Source organism: Hypomesus nipponensis, chromosome 11 (genome assembly GCF_054491055.1).
Source record: "Hypomesus nipponensis isolate SF chromosome 11, ASM5449105v1, whole genome shotgun sequence".
NCBI lineage: Eukaryota > Metazoa > Chordata > Actinopteri > Osmeriformes > Osmeridae > Hypomesus > Hypomesus nipponensis.
Window position 1 is genome coordinate 23,341,746 of NC_140371.1, and position 24,951 is coordinate 23,366,696.

The 24,951-nt window shown below is 43.2% G+C and overlaps 1 protein-coding gene across 1 annotated transcript in view; it reads right to left on the reverse strand.

Moving 5' to 3' along the window:
- The window catches only part of plpp4 (phospholipid phosphatase 4), a 33,381-nt gene extending 9,365 nt beyond the window's left edge, over window positions 1-24,016 (reverse strand). Inside the window, exons 1-4 of the mRNA XM_084709838.1 lie at window positions 23,854-24,016; window positions 6,104-6,212; window positions 2,311-2,401; window positions 309-372 (exon numbers count right to left, since the gene is read on the reverse strand). Of these exons, the coding sequence (XP_084565964.1) occupies window positions 309-372; window positions 2,311-2,401; window positions 6,104-6,212; window positions 23,854-23,942 (353 nt within the window). The 5' untranslated portion in view covers window positions 23,943-24,016. The remainder of the gene's footprint in view (window positions 1-308; window positions 373-2,310; window positions 2,402-6,103; window positions 6,213-23,853) is intronic.
- Window positions 24,017-24,951: the final 935 nt, after the last annotated feature.

Genomic DNA, 24,951 nt, shown 5'->3' on the forward strand with positions numbered 1-24,951 from the left:
AGGTACACTTGGCTGAGATCACTGGGATCTAACCCACCACCTCTGACATCCCAAGCGTGACCACTACCAGCTACGCCAACGAAAAGCTAGCTCTTTTCTGGCGCGGGTGGCCTGTTACATACCTGAGGAATGAGTTTAACCGATCAACACTGGCTACACACACATTAATTAACTGGCTGCAAGGAGCAATACGGTTCTAGGGCTGTTTGTCTAATTAAATATCACAAGCCTCACAAAGAAGACAAATGTTGTGCCTGCAAACATAATCAGACATTTGAACATTCTGCATCCTCTGAATCGCTCGTTACCTGCCCACTATCAGCTTGATGGTGTTTGTGAAGACTCCATTCAAAGCCAAAGCCAGGGACACCGCTGTAGAATAGAAAAGCATCAATATCACCACATTTTTGTCAGGGTGAGCAACAGGAAGCACTGATATTTCTCTTGGAGACCAAACATGTAGTCAGTGTAGCATGTCCTGTGTAGATAAAAGTTGATGTTTTTACAGTGAGAGCTGTGAGGTGTCCATGTGTGTTTAACAACAGTTTCAAGAGGCTTGGTGAAGCTGCTGGATAGGTGCAAATTATCTCATCTTAATCGCCTGATAGGTGCTGTGATCTAATCTTAATCGCCTGTACTATGGTTCTTAGGCTTGTGAGTTCCTTCAAAAATGGGATTGTACCAAGAGTGAGGACTCAAACAAGGAGTAGGGGGCGAGATATGATTCAGGTTTTTTCCTCTTAACTTTTTCTTTTGCATATGTTTTAGCCATAGTTTGGAAGGTACATTTGAGATGTCTTTACTGGTGCTTCTCTCTCTCTCTCTCTCTACTTTGAAAATGAGTGCCCTGAGGCTAATTTACAACCATAAATAAATCCTGCAAAATCAGCTATGTTCGTAATGATCGTTCAATAATACAGTATATTATATTGTAGAGAACTGTATATACAGTCAAAATGTGTTGACATTGTGTGTTTCATATTGTTATTCATTTGTACATATTGTTTTAGTGAGCGAGGTTGAGATGAGATGATTATGCAGGACAGATTGTTCAGCTCAGCCTCAGAGTGGTCTCCTCTGGCCAACAACAGAACTGAACTCAAGACGGTAAATGTCTCTGACTAATGTGACTCTGTAATACTGGATTACATGATTTTCTCCAAGCACGTGGCGCTGATTTATCGGAGAAATGCATGTTAACAGGCTGTAATCATTCGTACATTTATATGATCATTACAGTTTCCTGTGAGACATTTGAGGCTTTGATGAAGTATTAAGTAGTCCTGCATGAAGGGCAGATGGAAAGACTTTCTGAACCCTAACACTCGCTGCTACTTGCTATCATTTTCCAACTCCCGCTCTTGGCTAAATTATGTCTTACATTAATAATGACCCTGTCTCTACTGTGGAGGGTCGTCTTTCCTTTGATGTGTGGTGTTAATCCTGGCTGCTGCTCCTCTGTAGTGTGTAATGCATCTGATGAAGTACTGCACTGGATAGAAGACTCTAATTTAATTATATAATCAGAAGTGTCTTTTTTCTTCATTCTTTCTGTGTGTCTGTTTGATTGGGTTTGTGTTTGTTTGTGTTCAACTCTTAATGCTTAATGCTCTGTAGCCTCCATCCCTGCAGGCTCTAACCCTAACCCCACACTCAGAAGGAACAGAGAGAACCAACACAACACCCAGACAGCTTGTGCAGAGTTAAACTAATAGCATGACATTTAAATGGATGCAAGCGTTCATGTCTGCTCTGCCAGGATTCGTCCCGCTCCTTCAGCAAAGCAGCTACTAGACATGGAGCAGAGCAGACATATTAAAATCTGTGAAATAAAACACATTTATTTAACTATAGAAAGTGCTTGCAGATGTGTAGAACTGCTGGGTGTAACATTATGCATATAATGTGAGGTGTAAAATAGTTCAGGTTTATAGTAGAACAAGACTGCGACAGATGTAATTAAGATCACATCAAATTGAAAGAAATATTATCAAAAAGTTAATCCAATGCCTGTGACAAGCACTTCTGTACTCACCTACACCTGTACACATCCACACCTGTACACACCTAGACCTGTACACACCTAGACCTGTACACACCTAGACCTGTTCACATCCACACCTGTACACACCTAGACCTGTACACACCTAGACCTGTACACACCTAGACCTGTTCACATCCACACCTGTACACACCTAGACCTGTACACATCCACACCTGTACACATCCACACCTGTACACACCTAGACTTCTGTAAACAGCCAGACCTACCCAGTACATTTCTCTGTACATAGTCAGACCTGTACACACCTAGACACGCCTCCTTAATTTCTGTCTTGTCTGTCCTTCTGATGATCTTCACAACAAAAATCACCGCCAGGGGAGTTAGGAATGAAATTGCCTGTGAGGAAAAGAAGAGAGAAAAAGACAAAGGTTGAGTCGATCTTTGTATTCAAGGCTTGACATGAAGGGTTGCCTGGTTTGTCACTATTCCTTGTTGATGGGAAATATGCACATGAAATCTACAGTAAAATGTTTTCCTTATCTGTGCTGATTTGAAGTGAGCAAACCCCTTGAAACAATACGCTCTGTCATTAAATTCTTATGAGATAGAGATCCTTGGATCATTTACCCTAACTCTGAAAAACTCATTACCGAATAACTACAGGAGGAAGTCTATCAATTAACAACAAGTTTAGGAACGTTTTCATCCTTCGTAGTTAAAATTAAAGGAGTGCTATAGCAGTGTATATATTCAGGCGGGGGGGGGGGGGGGGGCATATATGCTGGGGCTCTGGGTTGATGGGGAGAATAGTTTCTGAATGTTTGTTTCTGTTGCTTAAATGAAATATATCTACACATGCATATGTCATCCCTGGTGAAATAAATTGTGAATTGATTGACTTTTGACCTGACTGTAGCTGTTTCTGTACCATTCAGATGTGCCAGATAGGTTACAGCTGCTTAGGTTACAGAGTTTCTCTGCTCTCTGTCATCCTTTCTAAGTTGGTTCTCTTTCTCCACCAAAGTGCATACATCACCACACTGTGAGAAATAGGAACTGTCACAGTTCAAACAGGACACTTTTAAGAGTGTCTTTGTAATCCATGGAGATGAGAACAACATGATTCATAATCAGTGAATAATAACATCCCTTTGGCTGAAACATAATTGCAGGTGTGGAAGTCTGGAGTTTTACAGATAACTGGTGGATGGATTCTGTTCTCTTGATCATGCTGGAGCTTTCCCCGCTAACATCCTCAATTCAATTTGAGTTGTCATAGAAACACACTACAGTCTTCAAGGAAGAAGCACAAAAGGTGTAGATAACATCTTCTGGAATCTGGTGATCCAGGGAGAAATTACCTCACTTTTGCCCAGAGGAAGGATGGTCAATTATTAGGTCTATTATCATTGATCTTATATAGCGCTTTCTACTACTCAAAGTATTCAAGGTTGCTTTACAGAGTCCAGTATTCATTCAGACACAGTCAAACCGGTGATGGTAAGCTACACCTGTAGCGACAGCTGCCCTGGGGTAGACTGACAGGAGCGTGGCTGCCAATCAGCGCCTACGGCCCCTCCGACCATCACCAGGTCTATCAATACAATAAAGTATAAATTAAAATACTATTATTTGTATGAACTAATAATGAGTACCTCAAAGGATATGGGAGACATTGCCATCCCAAAGGGATTCCAGCCAAAGGCTGGATCTGAATATAAGGTCATCATTCAGTGTGACTTTGATATCAGGTTTTGTACATAAATACAATTTCCAGTTTTCCAATATTTTGGGTCAGTACTGTATTAGTGTGAGGGTATGTGTGGGTGTGTGTATTGACAGTATGTGTTTGTTTGTGATTGTGTGTGTACTCTAGATACAAGCTGAGTCTCGTGTTACACTTTGGCAAAAGGCACCAAAACGTAATCCAAGCAGAGAAAGTCATTTCCGTCTTTTTTTCATTTACAGATAAATTCTACCCTCAAGGATGTTTTCAGATCGAGACACTGATGCTGAAACCTTTACTGTGACTGCAAGCTTCTACTGGTGCTCTAGTCTGCTCTGAAGGGTCTCTATCTGGTTTTACTATCCTGTTATTGACTGAAAGGAACGCAGTTTCTGACAGCTGTCCCTTTATTGGGACATAGAGGTTTAGGGTTACAGTTATTGGGACATAGAGGCTGGGGATGTTAGTTTAATGGCCTAAAGGCCGAATATACTTCACAGTAAATGTAGTGGTGCATACTTTGTGCACATCTCCCTGTCCCTTAACACATACGCAAGGTGCAATACCAACAGCAAATTGTGAAGCAGTATATAATAGATACTCTGACATGCTGTGCGATTAAAATAGGAAACAGTGAAGAAGTAGAATATACAAATATCGTAAATATGTGAGGTGGCTCGTAATTAGACATAAAGACATACATTAGCAATACCTCCTCTTATGTTGCCTTGGTTACTGCTGTTGTACAAATTCAGAAGTATTTCATCACAAAATGTTTTGTTGCTGAACCGCTTTCGAGTGGACATAGCTTTTAAAAATCAATGTTGAACATAAAGAACACAGTGGATGGGTAAGGGAGTGAACGCTAACCCTAAAGAACGCAGTGGATGGGTAAGGGAGTGAACGCTAACCCTAAAGAACGCAGTGGATGGGTCAGGGAGTGAACGCTAACCCTAAAGAACGCAGTGGATGGGTCAGGGAGTGAACGCTAACCCTAACGAACACAGTGGAGTATGTAAACAATGCCGTGCGTGGAGCTTCCGTGTCTGAACACGTGTACACATGCTAGTCTGAACATGTGTACACACGCTAGTCTGAACACATGTACACATGCTAGTCTGAACACGTGTACGCATGCGTCCGTAACAGCCGCAGCGTGCCATTGCAGGTGTGAAAAGGCTCAAGACGCACTTGTTCCGGGAGTACAACGGTACTTAGGAATGGTTTGCTGTTGTTGGTTAGTGGCAACTGATTTAAACTGTTGTATTCGCTGCAAAATATTCTATTTTATTTCATCTTATTTTAATTTTTACTGTTGCTGCTTTTTCTACAGGTACACTTGCACTTAGAGATTCATGTTGATTAATTGTAACTTGCTTAACTACATGCTCTTATGGTACTTCCCTTTGGCACTTATTTTTTGGTTGTTCACAATGTATGCTTCTTGTTTTGGCTACCCGCAATGCTTTGGGGCTATCTTGTTGTTATTATCAGTGACCTATGCACTTTGTAAAGCTCTCTCTTGGAAGTCGCTTTGGACAAAAGCGTCTGCTAAATGAATACATTTAAATGTATTGCCTCCTCGCACTACAACTGATTGACAAAAGAAAGTAATTGGACCTATTGAGGCCAGTGCCGGGGTGGGGCCAGTGCCGGGGTGGGCACCCCCCACCCTAACCCTAACTTAATTGGCAACAGGCATGTTTTATACAAACAATTCTGAGGAAATGTACTACAATTACATTGGAATTATGTATGTAAATTAATTCAGGGATAGCAACAGTGAGGGTAATTGACATCAAAATCAAGACCTATTCTCTTCCCTAGGAAACAGGCACAGATAATTCCTGTTTAACAGATTATTATTATGGGTTTTACTAAACCACTAGTAACTAGTTGTTAATGCCTCTTCAAACTTTAATCTCTGTTGTTAAATCTGCCTTTAGTGCCTGTTATAAATATACAGATTGCAATTGAGAGTTAGATTCCTTACTGTATGGTTTGTGTGTTTGCCTGTAGGGAACCTAAGTGTGTGTGTTTATTAATAACCTTCATCCCCCTCCAATGCCCTTTGCCTACCTTAGAAATAATCTCCATAGAGACAATATATTTATCCAAGGACTATTGATCCCAAGGATAATTTTTATCAAGAAATTATTTAGTCCTCAATGGAAGAATTTGAGGGTTAAAACCATTCATCTAAATGAGATTATATTATGCACATTCCTTAAAAGCCAGTTAAGCTACTGATGCAGTGTTAACGTATTTGGAGGGAGAAAAAGAGATGAGAGCATGAAAAAAGAAGAGAGAGTGAGAGAAGATATACAGAGATTGAGAGAGCGTGGACATCTGGATCTTTTTTTTCAACTTACAAACATGACTCTCTTGGGGATGTGGTCAGACTCAACCAGAGGGTTCTTGTAAAGCCACAGCTCTTCCGGATGGATCACCCTCTCGAATGGCTCCAGGAACTCTGTGAACCTGAGCAGAGAGGCAGAGTGTGTCAGGATTGGTGCAAAATGTACATAAACCAGCTTGTTTTACATCCCAGTCTCTGTTTCAATCCCCTCAGGGGAAATTAGACACAAAGGACTGAGTTATCCATAGTCTACCCTCCATGACCAAACATCACACCATATTTCATTGTAATTAACACCCAGCACTGGATGGAAGATGGATGAGTGTAGTTCCGGATGGTAATTTCGTAAAGGTTTGTTGACAGTGGACACTTGCCATATTTTAGTCCTTAAAGGAAAAGTCTTCTTGACTGACCAGTGATATGCAGGAAACAAGTCTGACCCAGACAGCTTTAGCTTGGCTTTGCCCCAGACTAGCTTCAATACAACCCTCTGCCTACTTCCAGAGATTCATATTGAGAGGCTCCAAATTAGCATGCCCCTGCACCTTCAGCTATCCCAGGACACCTGTAGATCTGTCAAATCCGACCTTGTTCTCAAATGTATCCCAATTGGCTATATGTACATGACAGTGATACGAATTTCCGGGGGAAATAGACAAGGTCTAGAACTTCCAGTGAAGTTAGAAACATGACTTTTAATAACCAGAACAGGTTATGTTAACAGTTAGCTATTGAGTGTGCGGCTTCTTGCTTTTTTTCATCGACCAAAAACAGGTCGCCCTCACGAGATCTCTCCTGTTTCAGATTTTTGTTAGAAATTGAGAAAAACATTTTACATTACGTTATCCATAGGGAACATACATGACAGTTAATATGATTGTTAACATTAACGACTAGCAAGCACGCTGACAATCAGATAATTGAGTACATTATAATGTAGTTTTACGGTATAGTGGACGGAGAAAGGTGCTGATTACCCGATGAACTGCGGGTATGGTAAATATGACATTACATTTACATTTATTCATTTAGCAGACGCTTTTATCCAAAGCGACTCCCAAGAGAGAGCTTTACAAAGTGCATAGGTCACTGATAATAACAACAAGCCCCATAGCATTGCGGGTAGCCAAAAACAAGAAGTACATATTGTGAGCAACCAAAAAATAAATGCTAAAGGGAAGAAACCATAAGAGCATGTAGTTAAGCAAGTTACAATTAAACAACATGAATCTCTAAGTGCAAGTGTACCTGTAGGAAAGCAATAAAAATAGGATTAACTAAAATAGAATACAACAGTTTAAATCAGCTACCACTAACCAATAAGAGCAACAGTCTAAGCAAGTCATGACGTAAACTGAAGTATCGCAGCGTGCGCTTTCCGCGGGTTGGCCATGGTGCTGATAACGCTAAGTTTGCAAATGTACGTACATGAGAGCCTGAGAGTTTGATAAATCTTACCATCTTAATTGTTGATGTAGTTCGAAACTTACAATTTGAACCCCTTTTCGCTCTTGCTTGAAGGGCAGAAACGTAGAATCCTACGTACATCGCACCTTGTCCCTGCTCTTGTCTATCTGAAATCCCGATCTGTTTCTCCTGTATTCTACATCTATTTGATCTACAAGATCTATAATCGTTGCATCCTTACCCCTCACACACAGTCACACACACACACAGTGCAGAGAGAATGTTATTAAAGTTTTCCCAGGGAGAGACCATGAGCCCCATCATACACAGATAACATCAGTCAGCATCCTTCTGTCATCTCACTCATTAACCCAGTAGGATCTATACCTGCTCTCTGCAGGGCTTATCTACACACACTAACCAAGGACCTTAATGAGCTCCTGCAGGAACATACACTCACATACAGATAACCGCCATACTCACTCTCATTACATTTAAAAATCATATTTTCACACACATAAATATTAATTGGCAACCACCACTGTAATTGTGTTTCAACTGTGCACCTCTAGTCCTTAATTATCTGCTGTACTTACTACTTACAAAAAAAGCTTTTTCAATAAATATGCACACATTTTGCATACAGCATACAAAAGCATAAACGTACACACACCCCAAAACATAAACATACAGATTGAGAAGATAAATCAGGATAATTGATTTGGAATCGTAAAGGCTCAGTCACCCTGACAGCAGTCACAAACATAGTTCATGTTACTCTTGCATTCCTAAACTCAAATCCCAGTATGCACTGTGGCAGTAATCTCTCCTTTGACATGTCAGTCAAAGTCAGCACTGTATAGGACAATGTGAAAACCTTTACCTTTTTCATGAGATGAAAATTATTACAGTTTTGATCTCTAATCAACGCATAGGGTCATATTTTTTCCTCTGGCAAGGGAAACAGTTCTCTAACATATTTCCCTACGCTTGGCGTCTCTATTGAGTTTCTACCACATCTTTTTCCCTTGCATATTAAATTGTCATAATATTATAACACAGGATCAGAGTACCGCTCCAGCTGAGGCAGTCCTTCAACCAATTCAACAGGAAGCAGAGATTCCATCCACTCACTCAGGATCCAAAGGCTGTAAAACAAATTACATTACTCCATTTTAATTCACAGGCCAATACAAGAGCAATCATGAGCACGTTCATTAGAGGTCAGTGCAGGGGGGCTGTTTGTCACTGATGCTCCTCACTAATCATATTAGAGGAGCTCAGCTGAAGCTGAGACTCGCAACATGGTGCCCAACTCAGACCCTTGAGGAGGGGATGCTCATAGGTTGTGTGTGTGATGGAAGAAAGACAGAGAAATAAATCTGAATCAGAATACTGTTTAATCGCCAAGTAAGTGGTCACAAACAAGGAATTTACTTTGGTGGGCAGGTAAACATAATGAACAAAATAAAATGTAGAAAATGTACAGCAAAATACTGACAGAGCTATACAATATAATATAAAATACGATAACATAATATAATAGAGAATTAAATAATATAGAATAAAAATAATACTGAATGTGGTCAAGTGACAGAGTGTATGAGGTAAAGTAACAGTGTCAGTTTGGGGCCTTGTTGATAAGGCTGGTTGCGGAAGGAAAAAAACTGTTCTTATGAAGTGAGGTTTTGGTCCTTATGGACTGCAGCCTTCTGCCAGAAGGGAGTGGCTGAAACAGAGTGTGTCCAGGGTGGGAGGAGTCGGCCACAATCTTCCTTGCTCGCCTCAGGGTCTTCGAGGTGTGCAGGTCCTTGACAGTAGGCAGATTGCAGATCACTTTCACAGCAGTGCAGATGATTGGCTGCAGTCTGCTCTTGTCCTTGGCAGTGGCAGCAGCGTACCAGTTGGTGATGGAGGAGGTGAGGATGGACTCAATGATGGCTGTGTAGAAGTGCACCATCATTGTCCTTGGTAGGTTGAATTTCTTCAGCTGCCTTGGGAAGTACATCCTCTGTTGTGCTTTCTTGGTGAGGGAGCTGATGTTCAGTTCCCACTTGAGGTCCTAGGAGAGGATAGTACCCAGGAAGCGGAAGGACCCCACAGTGTTGACTGGGGAGTGAGTGGGGGGATGGGGGTGAGTGGGGCTGTGTTCTCTCTAAAGTCCACAACCAACTCCACTGTCTTGAGAGCATTGAGCTCTAAGTTGTTCTGGCAGCACCAGGCACCAGGTTGTCAGATTCCCACCTATAGTCAGACTCATGCCCACCAGAGATGAGCCCAATGAGGGTGGTGTCATCCGCAAACTTCAGGAGATCCAGTGCTGATGGACCGGGAGTCAGAGACTAGTGTTCCCAGCTTAAAGTACTGCTTTCTGTCAGACAGAAAGTCTGTTATCCATCTGCAGGTGGAGTCGGGCAAGTTCAGCTGGGAGAGCTTGTCCTGAAGCAGGGCGGGGATGATGGTGTTGAAGGCAGAGTTGAATTCCACAAACAGGATCCTGGTGTAGGATGCTGGGGAGTCCAGGTGCTGTAGGGTGAAGTGGAGGGCCATGTTACCTGTGTCATCCACAGACCTGTTGGCTCTGTAGACAAACTGCAGGGGGTCCAGGAAAGAGTCTGTGATGGATTTGAGGTGTGCCAGCACCAGGTAGTCGAAAGACTTCATTACCACAGAGGTCAGGGCGACGGGTCTGTAGTCATTATGTCCTGTTGGCCTTTTTTTTGGGCACAGTGATGATGGTGGAGGACTTGAGACAGGCTGGCACATGGCATGTCTCCAGGGAGGTGTTGAAGATGTTGGTGAACACCGGAGCCCTGGAAAGCATGTTTAGCACATCCATCAACAAGAGGTTGTGCTGAGAGAGAGAGAGAGCAGGCCAACAAAACCTGAGGAATGGAAACATCTGAAAGTAAATGCCTGTATTGTATGCCAAGCTGGATCAGACAGAAGCATTGTGAAGGGAAGAGAGAACAAAGGAGGAGAAAGCAGGGAGACTTGAGCCTCTCTATACACAGACCACAGACAGCTAATTGATTTTCCAGCAAACAGCCATGGTTACAGTCTTTCATCAAAGCTAGAGAAGGACCCCAGGCCCTCTGACACAGACTTCGTCCAGATAGATGAGTGTAGCAGTCAGCTGGGAATTCAAGCCACAGGCCCCAGCAACACAGGTGGACGGTGTGCAGTTTGATTTGTCTTCATTTTCTCTCTGTGTCCCTGTTTCTCACAGCAACCTTTTGCTAAAGTGGCCAGAACTTGGTCAATGGCCACAGGGAACATGGTCAAGGGCCACAGGGCATCGGGAAGTGCTTTCCAGTGCAGAAAGTGAGAAGAATTGTAGACTATAAAGTGTTTTGAATAGTTAAACGAATCCGGGTTCTGATACTTTGAAAAGTAAAGTTATTTTATCGCCCAGTTCTAATCTATTTAAAGGTTTGGTGAGTTGCTTCAGAGTTTAAATGCAAATAAATAATAATCACATCAGGCTGCTTATCTGAATCAGACTCATTGTCCCATAAAACTCTCAGGGTAGACTCTTCCAATGCAAAACTAAATATATAATTAGATTGTAAATCTACAATTTCTGATATATTTCAACATTTGAGTCTGAAGTCAACATCTTACAGAGCAGTATGAGGACCACATTATCCCTCAACAACTCCTATCCTCACGGATGCCACACGTGCGGAAAATAAATGTACTAACCATGGTCAATGTAATGTAAGTGTTTACAAACCGCTGGATTTACTAGAGTTATTCGTCTTCAGCCCCATCATTTTTCCCTACACCATGGAACACACACCTCCTCGTATCCCTGAGACACGGGCCATGAAGGCTCCAGTGCTCTGTTGGTATGAATGTATTATCTTGTAAGCTAGTCTCTATCTTCCCAAACCCAGACCAAAAGTAATATTGTAACTGGATCCCAGGGCTAAAGCAGACAGATCCACACAGGGGCAACCATATTTCATAAGTATTGATTGCTGTGTGACAGGGTGGGCTAGGTAGGAGGGCCCTTGTTAAACCAGACAGGAGTATCTACCACAGTAGCTGCATGATGACCATCCGTCAGAAATCACACTTCACTCACTCCTCAGAGTGTCATACAACCTTGACCTTTACATAGATTGAGATAGCTTTAAAATGTCATAGTTGCAGCCAGGAAATAACCAGTGCAGCAAAAAGTGTCGGATATTCATCTCCACCCAGTGTGGACCAGTATAATGTCTGGGTTCTTATTGGGATATTACGTATATATTATGTGGAGCAGAGGTGTTCAGGCTTGAAGTTAAATCACACTTCCTGTTCTCTTGAGCCAATCCCTTGCTTCCTCAGTCTCTAACAGCACCCTGTGAATGGTCTAAAGCAGCTATGGGGCCCTATTTTAACGATCTGAAACGTAAGTATCAAACGCGAAACGCAAGTCACTTTGTGGGCGGGAATCCGGCGCTGTTGCTATTATACCGGCGGGATAATTGTCTCTTGCGCCCAATGCAAATCTAAAATGGGTTGGTTTAAAGCAGCTACATTACTCATAGGTGTGGTCTGGACGTAACGTCAAGACACACTTGTTCCGGGAGTACAACAGTACTTAGGAATGGTTTGCTGAACCCAATACAATTTTCCTCAAGGATCACAATGACTCTTGCTTAGACTTGTTGCTCTTGTTGGTTAGTGGTAACTGATTTATTCGCTGCGAAATATTCTATTTTAGTTCATCTTATTTTTATTTTACTCTTTACTCTTTTTCTACAGGTACACTTGCACTTATAGATTCATGTTGTTTAATTGTAACTTGCTTAACGACATGCTCATGGTTCTTCCCTTTGGCACTCATTTTTTGGTTGTTCACAATGTGTGCTTCTTGTTTTGGCTACCTGCAATGCTTTGGGGCTATCTTTTTGTTATTATCAGTGACCTATGCACTTTGTAAAGCTCTCTCTTGGAAGTCGCTTTGGATAAAAGTGTCTGCTAAATGAATAAATAAATAAATAAAAAATAAACGTGCAATAAACCAATCAGAGCGTTATCTCACATTTCCTTTAAGAGCAGGTGCACTTGGTCCATGGTGTATTGCTATTATAATGGCGGATTTGCCAGGCGCACGCCAGGAGCGGTTCACAGCCGAGGAGATTGACTTTCTCGTCAGGGTCGTAAAAGATAGAGAAGTGATATTGTATGGGAATGGGAGAAGAAACCCACCCAAATTAGCTTGGTTAAACAGGGGTGGGAGGAAATTGCCACAATTGTTACAAATCAAGTTCACATACATAGATGGCGCCGATTATGGCTGCCTCAGTTGCTAGGTACGCTCTGTTTTGTCTTGGCTTAGGGTTAGGGTTTGTCTGTTAATTCAGTGTTCTACCAAGATTTCCAGGGTTCTCTAACAAGAGAAGTGCTTCTAAGTATCAGGACTACAACTCCTGTGGATTTATTTCCCACTTTTCTGCTTCCAGCGGCAGATTGAGTGGGAATTCTAGCCAGTGCCGTGCTAGGCTTTGCCTATGCAGTGAAATGCCGAAGAAGAGGAAAGCGAGCGTGAGCGCTAGTTCAGCTTCGCAGACGTGGAATCCGAACAGTGCTTCCAAGTTTTTCCTCTCCAACGTAGGTTCACTGTGCAATAAAATGGACGAACTTCAGCTACGGATGATGAAAAACAGAGACTTTCTTTCATCTTCGGTTTTGTGCTTCACGGAGACATGGCTGTGCTATTTGATCCCGGACGCTGCATTACATCTGGCAGGCTTCCAACTTGTGAGAGCTGACCGGGACAGTGCACTCTCCGGCAAAACCAAAGGCGGTGGTATTTGTTTCTCCATCAACAGTGGCTGGTGTGTAGAGGTGACAGTGATTCTGCAACATTGTTCTAATTTTTTATAAACTGTAAACCTTTTTACTCGCCACGGGAATTTGCGTCCCTCATTTTAGTCGGAGTTTACATGGCGCCGGGTCCACAGGTTAAAGATGCTGAACGCACGCTTGCAGACCAGATTCTGAGTGTGGAGATTGTTATCGTATTTGGCGATTTTAACAAAGGTAATCTCAGCCACAAACTCCCTAAATACAGACAATTCATCAAATGCCCAACCAGAGAAGAGAACACTCTGGATCACTGTTACACTATAGTCAGTAGAGCCTACCACGCCGTCCCTCGTGCAGCACTGGATCACTCTGACCACACCATGGTCCACCTGATTCCTGCATACAGAAAGAAATTAAAGCTCTGTAAACCTGCTGTGAGGACATCGACCAACAGTGGACCAGTGAGGCCATAGAGGATCTGCGGGCATGCTTGGACTGTACTGACTGGGATATGTTCACGACTGCTACCAATAGTCTGGATGAACTCACAGAGGCTGTAACATTTACATTTTAGTCATTTAGCAGACTCGCTTATCCAGAGCAACTTACAGTAAGTACAGGGACATTTTCCCGAGGCAAGTAGGGTGAAGAGTCTTGCCCAAGGACACAACATCATGTGCACCGGCCAGGAATAAAACTGGCAACCTTCAGATTACTAGCCCGATGCTCTACCTCAGCCGCCTGACTCCCCATCATACATCAGCTTCTGTGAGGACTGCTGTATTCCAACATGCACCAGGGTGAACTTCAACAATGACAAGCCCTGAATCTCAGGGTCGAAGAACAGGTTTAGCAGTTGAAAAACAGGGTCAAAGAACAGGTTTAGCAAGGCGGTGAGAGAGGCTAAACGACAGTACTCAGAGAGCTTGAAGCGCCAGTTCTCTGCTAACGACTCGGCTTCTGTCTGGAGAGGGCTAAGGCAGATCACCAACTACAAGCCCTGAACAAGTTCTACTGTAGATTTGAAAGACAATTGGACTGTCCTGATCTACCCCCTCCCACCCATGTCCACCCCCCCCCCTCTACAGGGACGACTTTTCCATTCAGGAGGGTGAAGTTAACAGACTTCTCAAGAGGCAGAACCCCCGCAAAGCAACTGGGCCGGAGTCTGTCTCTCTTGCCACCCTCAAGCACTGCGCTGACCAGCTGTCTCCGGTGTTTACCAACATCTTTAACACCTCCCTAGAGACATGCCATGTGCTAGCCTGTCTCAAGTCCTCCACCATCATCCCTGTGCCCAAAAAGCCAAGGCCAACAGGAGTTAATGACTACAGACCCGTTGCCCTGACCTCTGTGGTAATTAAGTATTTTGAGCACCTTGTGCTGGCACACCTCAGAGCCATCACAGAGACCCTTTCCTGGTCCCCCTGCAGTTTGCCTACAGAGCCAACAGGTCGGTGGATGACGCTGTTAACATGGCCCTTCACTTCACCCTACAGCACCTGGACTCCCCAGCATCCTACGCCATCATTGACATGAAAAGAGATGTAACACAGCCATACAATAAATCTAAACAATGTAACGCAGCTTCGCCGGAAGAAGACCCTGGCCTCACCAGCAGTGCGCACGGGCCAAGCATGTGACCTTAACCTTTAGATGCGTTGAGTTCTAAATATTTCTGACGCTTCCACCAGAGTGAGTTATTTTTCCAAAACGGAAGCTAGCTAGCTTTAGTTAGCTTCCATTACCAAGCAACCTAGCATAATACTCGTAGCAATGCAACTACCTGCTAGTGTTCCTTGTTAGCCTCCTAATTGTACATTTTGGAGCCATACTATACTGCCCTTCAAAGCCAAAAGACCATAACTCGCCGAAGTGTAGAACTGAGAAAAACAACTTCAAAGTTTTTGCACTTTCAAAGTAGTTGTCCTGCCAAATGCATTTTAGGTAGGACACTGGAAATCTAGCAGTTTGATGTTTTAGTGATTACAAATTATCTAAACTAGACATTTTAGAAATTGTTGATCTTAAACTGCACTTTTGACCCATATTTTGAAGTTACAGTAGTATACCATAGTCTATCGTAAGTGGTCATGCCAAGGCAAAATACAGTAACTTCTGTTTCTTCGCTCACTTAGTTGCTCATCACGATATAAACTCTGTATTTTATAAGCCAATGTAACATACACGTGGATACCTGTCACAAGACTCACAAGACAAGAGTGTTTTTGATTTAACTGCCAGGGTACCAAGATACTTACAAACGACTCATGTTTGGGATGTTTGGTGTTGAATGCCAGCGAGTAGGCTAAGCTAATGCTAGATGTGTTTATTGTTGCTAGGTTACGTATTAGTTCAATTGAAACCGTAACTCATTTGAACGTTTTTGAGTGCTGCAAAACAAAGGCAAAGAACCGTAATTGATGTTACGGCATTCTGCATTGGATTTCTAAAGCCAAAGCAGGCTTTTGGAAGGTGCGGTGAAGACAACAACCTTATTTTCATTTAAGTTCATTTAAGATATTTGGCCACATGATAAAGCAGACCTTAACTGTTCCGAAAACGAAAAAAATTCATTTTCGACAAAATTGGGTTAGTTACGGTCTTTTGCCTTTGCACGGCAGTATAGCGTTTGTCATATAGTTTTTGTCTATCGAGAAATAGTTGGTTGGAATGTCCAGAATCCCACATGTGCAACACTACGCTGTGGGGCCCGCTTTTGAACAATCACATATGTGCGACGCTACTCCTTAACGGGTTAAAATAGCATCTAAATAATGCGTTATTCCTGGTCTTTGGCGGAATTGTTTTCTGAAATTGTAAAATAGGACCAGGGAACGTTTGCGCTGGAACACGCCTCCTCTTTTCTTTGAACCACCCCCGGGAGCGCAAGTTCATTCCCTAATTTACCGACGTGCGTCTGTGGAGGCAAAAGTCCACTGTGCGTTGAGTGAAAAATAGGAATGATACATGTGTCGGTTAATTCATTTGTGCTGGGTGAAAGATAGGGCCCACGATGTCTATTCATGGCACTGTAGTCTGATTTTAACCTTGTTGAGACAAACTGAGAATGGAGACACCTCAAGAGGAGCACGTATGAGTTAGACGACCGGAAACTAAACCCTGTCAAGTGAGTGAGAGTGATGGGCAAGAGGAAACAAATCAAAAGAAGTATGGTGGGAGAAACAGAAAAAACTTGCATTGGGATCTTATCTTTGACAGTGATGCCTTCACGGTGGTGTCTACAGATACACAAATAAACACAAGAGCATGCACCCATAACAACAAACATGAGTTTCATTACCATGAAGATAAGACCATATAAGGCAGCTAAAACGCTTCTGCTTTGCTATTGCTATTTCTACCTTAACAGTAAAAGTCAGGTCAGCTCCACGACTCCCTGGTGTGTCTGAAACACAATAAAGACTGCCATGTGTCATTGATTCAATTATGCAAGATGCTACAATGAGATTAGGGATCCGATGGGGTCAGGGGGGAGAGGGCCTGATGCAGGCCAAGAGGTGCCTGTTTTAATTGGATTGTTTTATTTCCTCTTATATTTAACCTGCATCCCAGAGCGTCTGGGCTGTCCTGAGGGAGATCAGTGTGTATTTATATGAGAGCTGTTGATTTTGAAGGGCAGGGGAGACCAGGGCTGTGAGGGCTGGAGCAAGTAAGATGTCTCCAGCTTTACAGGCTGCCTGGGGCCTCCCAGGGGCCTTCTTGGCGCAACCAGAGCCAATTAATAGACATGTGAGTAGCACCAGCGAAGAGCCTGACAGTAGAGGGCCTAGACTAGATGACTGGGGGACTGGAGGACTGGATGACTGGAGGGCTGGGGGACGAGGATTGTAGGATTGTAGGACTGGAGGACTGGGGGACTGGACGACCGGAGGGCTAGGGGGACTTGAGGAGGACTGTGGACTGGAAGACTGGCTGACCAGAGGGCTGGGGGACTTGAGGACCGGAGGGCTAGGAGACTTGAGGAGGACTGGGGACTGGAGGACTGGGGACTGGAGGACTGGCTGACCAGAGGGCTGGGGGACTTGAGGACTGTGGGACTGGAGGGCTGGGGGTCTTGAGGACTGGTTGACCAGAGGGCTGGGGGTCTTGAGGACTGGGGGTCTTGAGGACTGGTTGACCGGAGGGCTGGGGGTCTTGAGGACTGGATGACAGGAGGATTGGAGGGCTTGGGGACTGTTGGCCTGGACCTGGTGCCAGAGCTGGGCCTACTAACTGGTCCAGTAGGTGGGGCCTGGGGTGAAGTATACCTATAAAAGACTTGAATCTAGGGTGGAGTATACTTACACAAGACTTTTTATCTCATTTAAATGTATTAAAGGAGAACTTATACATTTTAGTTATATTTGTCTTTTTCTACACAATTGGAAGTGTACTTACAGTATACAGATTTTGTCTCTGCTTATTGACAACTAATACAAAATACAAACAGTATATACATAACAGTATATAACAGACAAGGAATTGACTTTGGCAGGAAGCTGTATACATTCAAAAGATAATATTACTATATGTTGAATGTATACACCTTCCTGCCAAAGTCAATTCCTTGTCTGTGCGAACTTTCATGGCGATTAAAACCTTTATGATTCTGATCATGTTTGTAATGAGCGAAGCAGGTTCAGGCAAGGCATTCGGGCAGCACGCGTCATATCACCCATCGCCGTGCCCTCAGGCCATAGGCGTAGCTCGATAGGCGGCGCTATAAAGTCGCTCCATGCATGCACACGCATTGTCGAACCTGCTGTCTGCGTTGCTGCCACCCACCACCATCCCCTTCACCCCCGTGTGGTCTGTCTGTCCTCCCCGTGGGGGATTTGACTCGTTGCTCCCTGCCTCATGTCTTGCATATGTAGTGAAGGCGGGGAGCGCTTCCCCATGTACATCCATTCCGCCAATGTAAAACCATTTGTCATGTGTAAGAATAAATGGTGAAATCAATCACGTGAGTGTCCTGACTAAACTTCTTGTAAGTATTACTTTTTGCTTTGGTACCTTTAGTTTCCCCCTTCCTTAATGGTCATGGGAGTGATTTACAGTTAACACTGTCCTTCTCTTCTGCTCTCAGAGGATCCACCCCCTGCCGGACACTATTAACTACCTTAGTTAATTAAAGCCATTGAATGAAGAAGGAACACCAGCCTGCCCAGTAATTCTCTCTCAAGGCTTTATTGATTGGCTCATTAAAAGGGTTCCCAATGGCAACAGCATGTTCTAGCCAGTCCTGAAGGAGCTTCACAGACAAGTAGCCTTCTTCCACTCTCTCTTTACCCCTCTCTGTCTGTTTCTACTGTGTCTGCATGTCTTCCTCGTATATTTTGGTCTCAGTTTCTCTCTCCCTCTTCCTTTGCAAGAGGTACAGTGAGCCCAAGCATCCATGATGCTCAGCAGCAGGCTTGTCACATCGGGAGGCTGGATCTGACACTGAGTGACTTTTTGGCTCAGCGGCGTCCCCAGAGAACGCCTGTCCTAAGACAGATGTGGGGAGAAAAAGAGAAAAAACCTGGCACCCTCCGCCTGTCACTCAAATTGCCAAAGAAGAGGAAGATAAAATGCAATATCAATTTCCATCATATTTCAATATTACCAGGAGTACTTAGACAACAGAATGAGAACAGCAACGGGGGCAAATTTGAGGTGAATAGAGTTGAAACAAGCATTCTGAGAAGCCGGAGGGGGCCCCACCTCGGGGACAGACATCAGCGCTGGGCTGAGACCATTCAGCCACCACCAAGGGTAGGATTGGGATGCAGAAGAGCTGGTGGAGGGTCCAGTTTTAGAGGGAATGTTAGAGAACCTCAGAGACAGAGGCACACCGCTGTGCTCAGATGCTTTCCCAGCTGGCTGAGTTCACGCTCCATAAACCCCAGCTGATGCCACAGAGGCTGGGTAACTATCCACTGCACCATTGGTTCCATCATGCCATCATCCTCAATACACACTAGTGTCTTTTACCTGCCCTGGAACTTCCTGTCTCATCAATGAATTCAGACCAAGTCAATAGGTATTTTACACAGATGTTGACAACTGTAGAACACTTCTACAAAAACCTTCCCTTTAGAGGGCAAATAACTATTAAATCTTTTGTTAACACAAAGATATTCAGGCTTCAGACCTAACATCTGGCATCTGCAGTCATCTTCAAAGTGTGTACTCCAGGTATGTGCGGCGGTGGTGACAGCTGGGGTGAAGGTAGATGTAAGAGGCCATCTCCTTTGAGAAGCAAGGTAAACATGCAGAGAGCACCACTGAAGAATCAGACACCATCACTCACTCTGATAAGATCTTGGGGCGCAGGCACCCAAACTGACATTTATCACTGTTGGCACATTCATTATTCACCATGCCAAATGTCAGAAATGACAGCATAAAACGTGGAATGAGAGTGTGCAGTACTGCGTGGTTCCAGACACAGATCACACGTCTCCGCTGGGCAAACCTACAGAGAGTTGGACGAGGTCATTAGCAAACCCTCACTGGCATCTGAGCTCACACACGCGCATCCTCTCACACGCAAACACACGCACATACGCATGCACACCCACACAAGCTCCGACATACACACCTTCTTACTCTTTCGCTGAGCCCACTGCAGTACATAGTCAAACAGATGCATTATCATATGGCCATTGACAAACAAACATAGCAGAACTGGGATTCCCTACAAGAACAGTAAACATGTGGGTTGATCCGGCATATTGTTGTAAATTCTTCTGATTACAGTCATTCTAGATGAAAGACTACACAACAATCACAATTACAGGAGAGACAGAACCCTGAGTTCATCATCGGCAGGAAGCTCCCAGACAGGACACCTACCACACACGTTGACTCAGGAAAGATGGTGTAGCCGCTGTGTGGTGGTACTCACTGCTAAAGTATGTAAAATGCCACCCGCGTCAACTAATTGCTAGCTTTTTGTTGGCGTAGTTGGTAGTGGTGGCGCTTGGTAAGTCAGAGGTGGTAGGTTCAACTCCTGGTCGGAGCGAACAGTGGCTCGTATGCCTCTGATGGAGCTTGCAAGACTACGTCTGTTACACTGGCAGGATTCTAAGAGACTGTTACCACCCATCCTTCAGTCTATTCACCCCGTTGCCTAATGGCAGGCATTACCGCAGCATTCGGTCATGCACACGCAGACTGGACACTAGTTTCTATGCAAGGGCCATCAGGCACCTGAATGGACATTGACATGGTCATGGATTCACTTCTTACTAGTTACTTTACACACTGTCACTTTCAGCTACTGGTTGCACTATCAGAAATAGTAGTTTGGAATGATGGGACAGGAGAAGGAAACAGCATCTCTCTCTCTTGCTCATTCTCTCTCTCTTTCTTTCAATGAAGGGTGGGTTAGTCCAAGAGACAAAATAGAGAACAAAGGAGGCAAACTGTGAGAGAAGGGAAGGTCAAAGAGAGGTGGAGAAGTGTTGCTCTCTGGGTTGAGTCTGATTCAGTTCTTGTTATCTCTTCAGAGCACCACTGGACTGGATTTGTAGCAGGTCTGTCATCTGTAGCAGGTCTGTCATTTGTAGCAGGTCTGTCATTGTAGCAGGTCTGTCATTTGTAGCAGGTCTGTCATTGTAGCAGGTCTGTCATTTGTAGCAGCTCTGTCATCTGTAGCAGGTATGTCATTGTAGCAGCTCTTCCAGCTGTACCAGTGTCAGAGAAAGCTCTGGACCGAGCCTGCCTCCCTAACCTCACACACACTGGTCAAGTTAGACTCCCTAACTGTCCCACAGGCAGCACAATAAACACACTCACATTAACAGTACAGACACAATGGTTCGTGTTTGACAATTTGACAACTGTTTTTGGGTGCACTACACATGAATAATGCATACACCTCTAAACTGGTTTTGAAAAGTTGCTACAGCAGAAAGGCTGAGCTGCTTCACTTTTCTAACTAGAAAAGTGAAGAAAAGAAGTGCTAACTCTGTTTAGTGTTGGGGAAGCAAATATTATCAATAAAACAAATCATGAATCATCGATAAAACAAAATCTGACAAATATTTAAGTACCATGTTGTAATGAATCACTCTTATTCAGATCAAAGGCGTATCAAATCAAAGATGAGACATTTATTTGTAATTCAAACACAGAAACTCTGGGTCCCAAAATTGGAATGTGGGTGTGGAATTACAAAGTTGTTGCACAGCCTTTAGTTTTTTCATTTGATATCACACACTTCTGCCACAGGGTGCCACCCCTCAAAATCTCCTGCCACCCTCTTGCCACCCCATGAATATTTCTTTAGATCCGCCCCTAATTGGATCCATAATCACCATTGCTGGATACAAAGACCAGGGAGAGCTCTTCACAGCCCTGAAGAACATGTACCCCCCTTACCCTTTCCACAAGGTAATCAGGATCTCTTGACCCCAATTATGTTGACTTAACCCTGCAGTTCATAGTTCCTCAGCAGCCAGACAGTGCTGCACCACAAGCCAGGGTGTTCAAGCCCTAATCTGATGGCTGTCTATAGATTTTTATATACAGCAATTACAGCCAGCTTCAAGAAATTGCATTAGACCACAGCTTAAGGGAGATACAAATCACACTCCATCCTGCCACCACAGATAAACACCTGCCTGGTCTAATTTGTTTCTTTTTCAGATTATGTCAATGCTACAGCTTTCAATCTGACTGCTCCAACTAAGCCAGGAGTGTCTCTTTCCATCTTTTCAACTATTTGTGAAATGTAATGCAAGCGATGCTCTTGTCAACTTTCCGCTCGTCTCTGGTAAATAAATGATCAACTAAATTGTTCCATTTTTGTGCCTGTTGACTCATTGAGAGTGCAATCCATCCCCCTGGCATATTAGTGTGTGTGTGGGGGGCTTTTCTGTGACTTCCTGAACCATAACCATGCATCAGACAGAGGGCATTAGACCTACAATGCTTAATTGCTGGGAGCTGATAAATGAGATAATCAATCATTGGTTTGTCTGTCTGTGTGTGTGTGTATGTGTGTGTGTGTGTGTGTGGGGGGGGGGGTACTGTAACTGACGTATATTTGAAACACACAGTTATTCTCAATTAAAATGCCAAAGATGAGATGCTTTGGTTACTGAAATCCAATGTTATTTACTTGAAACTGTGGAAGACGATAGTAAAGCAGAGAAACATACTACAACTGGTCCCAGAGGGTCCTGTATTAGGCCTAGATTTTTGTAAACCGGCAATCAAATTATTTGGATCAACAAGTCACCTGTGACTGTGATGGCGCCTGCACTGACAAGCTGCCATCATTCACTAATGTACCAAGAAAAAAACACGGACAAAGCTCATGCCTGCACACACAATATTGTTTTTTACACTAACACACATTCACATCCTATTCAATACTTAATCTGCATTGCAACATAATCATACAATTTCATGTCACAGATTATCTTAAGAACCCATCAATATTAATCAGTTGTTCCCCCTTGGTGCACTTTATAATGGCCAACACACCCTCCACTATACTGCTCATATCATCATATCTCTAGATGTCATATCTCCTACCCTGGACTTAGGCTGACTGGAGCGTTCCTCCAGGTTGAACTTGAAGGATGTCATTATGCATGGAGCCAAGCTGGGATATGGACAGTGATGCATGGGTAAACACTGACAGACATGGTAATGCTGACTAAGCCAGAGGTGAGATGGTTGCATTAGTTGCTGGAAAAAAAATGCCTATGAGTCAAATCACCAAATAAAACGAAGCAAAGTTGCAAGTCATCATCATTCAGGTTATATTGTAGCAGGAGACCTTGGAGTATGGTTATTTCTCTCCATGAATTGTATCTAGAAAATAGTGAACAATGATTGTGTGGTTGAATGCACCTTCTGTTATATAAATACGCTTCATATTATTTCTGGTAATGCAATTTGATGCATTAATGGCTTTAGAGAACTAGTGTTAATGTTACCCTGAGAGAAGAGGTAACGTAAATATATTTGGATTCTATCTCTTTGTCTCTAGTGCACGCAAAAACATACCTGCCTACACGACATTTAGAAGCATGGCCTCCAATTGCCTTGCAAAACTACGAAAAACGGTTACATCTCAAACAACCTGTTTGGTTACCTCGCGGGCTCCAGTCGACCCATGTGTAAAATCTTTAGGCTGCTTATGAACGGAGACGTTAAAGACTTATGATATGAACGACGGATAATCCATGAAAATGTACAGATTCTGTTATAAATAGGTAAAATGTGCTAAAGATACGTAATTGTTGTTCCATCACTTGCCTAATGTAAACTAGGAGGACCTCGAGAAAGGAATTAAGTATAAATGTATTCATAAATACTATGGACTGCTTGTGAAATATAGACACCGCGGAGCCCTTAATGGTAGCTCACTATAACGTCACCAAATGGAGACATCACAAATACATTGCAAGGAGGGCAAGTCTGCATATTTATATCTACAGAATTATATCAAGTCCTGATATGTACTTTACATTTTGGGAATGCAGCACAGACTACAACAAAATATGTCATAGTTGCTAAATGCAAGAATCAAGCACAGTAGGTTATACTTACACAAAAACTCCAAAAAGCAAAAATCGAATGCCAATTTCCAACGCCAAATCTCGCACGTTTTTCCTACGGTCTGGAGGCGACATGTTCATGGTTCTTGGGACAATCTGACAAGTAGAATAAACTCGACAATTCTGACTGACGTCCCCTTTATAATCTAGGTTTACTGGGCTTAAACACCAGTGCGTCAGGTACCACAAGAAGTGGTGCCCCAAGAAGCGGTGCCCCTATCACTAACACATCCCGTGCGCATCTATCGCTATTCTGTCATCCGAAAATGGTTCTTCCCTCTCCGCCTCCTCCTGTCCACTCTGCTGTAACTCCACAGAACCCTTGCTAGGGGTTTCCGTAATGCTCTCAACAGGCGGCTCCTTTTCTATTGCAAGAAGGTCTCCCCCTCTTCTTTTCATCAATTACTCATAGGCGAGACCTTTTAAGAGGGTTACATCTACGGAAGCACCCAGGAGACGGTTGTGAGATGGGATGCGACTGAGACCAGAAAAGCAAAAAGCTTGTAGATTGTCAGCAGAGAAAGCAGCGCGAGTGTTTGAAGTTGAGAGAACCCGCCAAATTGATCTCTCTGCACAGCTGACTCGAGATGGAAAAATAATATTACAATCACTATGACAGTTTTTTCAATACCTTTACGTAACACGTTTTCTAAACTCTTAACACACCAACACACCTACCACACACAATTGGCAAAACAGTTAATTTCATGCTCAAAATCCCACATTGTAAACTAAACTCAAACACTCATTTTCATAACACAAAATTACGCTAAACAATACACCATATCTACCAAAACACTCTTTCAACAGGAACATTTAATCAATAATAGCACAATGTCATAAAAAACACAAACATCAGATGGAATTACAGAAACTGCATTCTCTTATGTGTCCGGTCTCACATTTTATAGATTATAGATTGTGTTTGCAATGCAGTTTCTTTTGAAGCCTCTACATTTTTATTTTGTTGGGTTTGTTAAATGCATCCATTTTGTTTCTTTTGCTGCAGAAATTCAGAACAAAAAATGAATGACCCATCTCAGAGTAGCTTAATAGAATGTACGGTTACTGTATTGAAAAAAAGAAGACA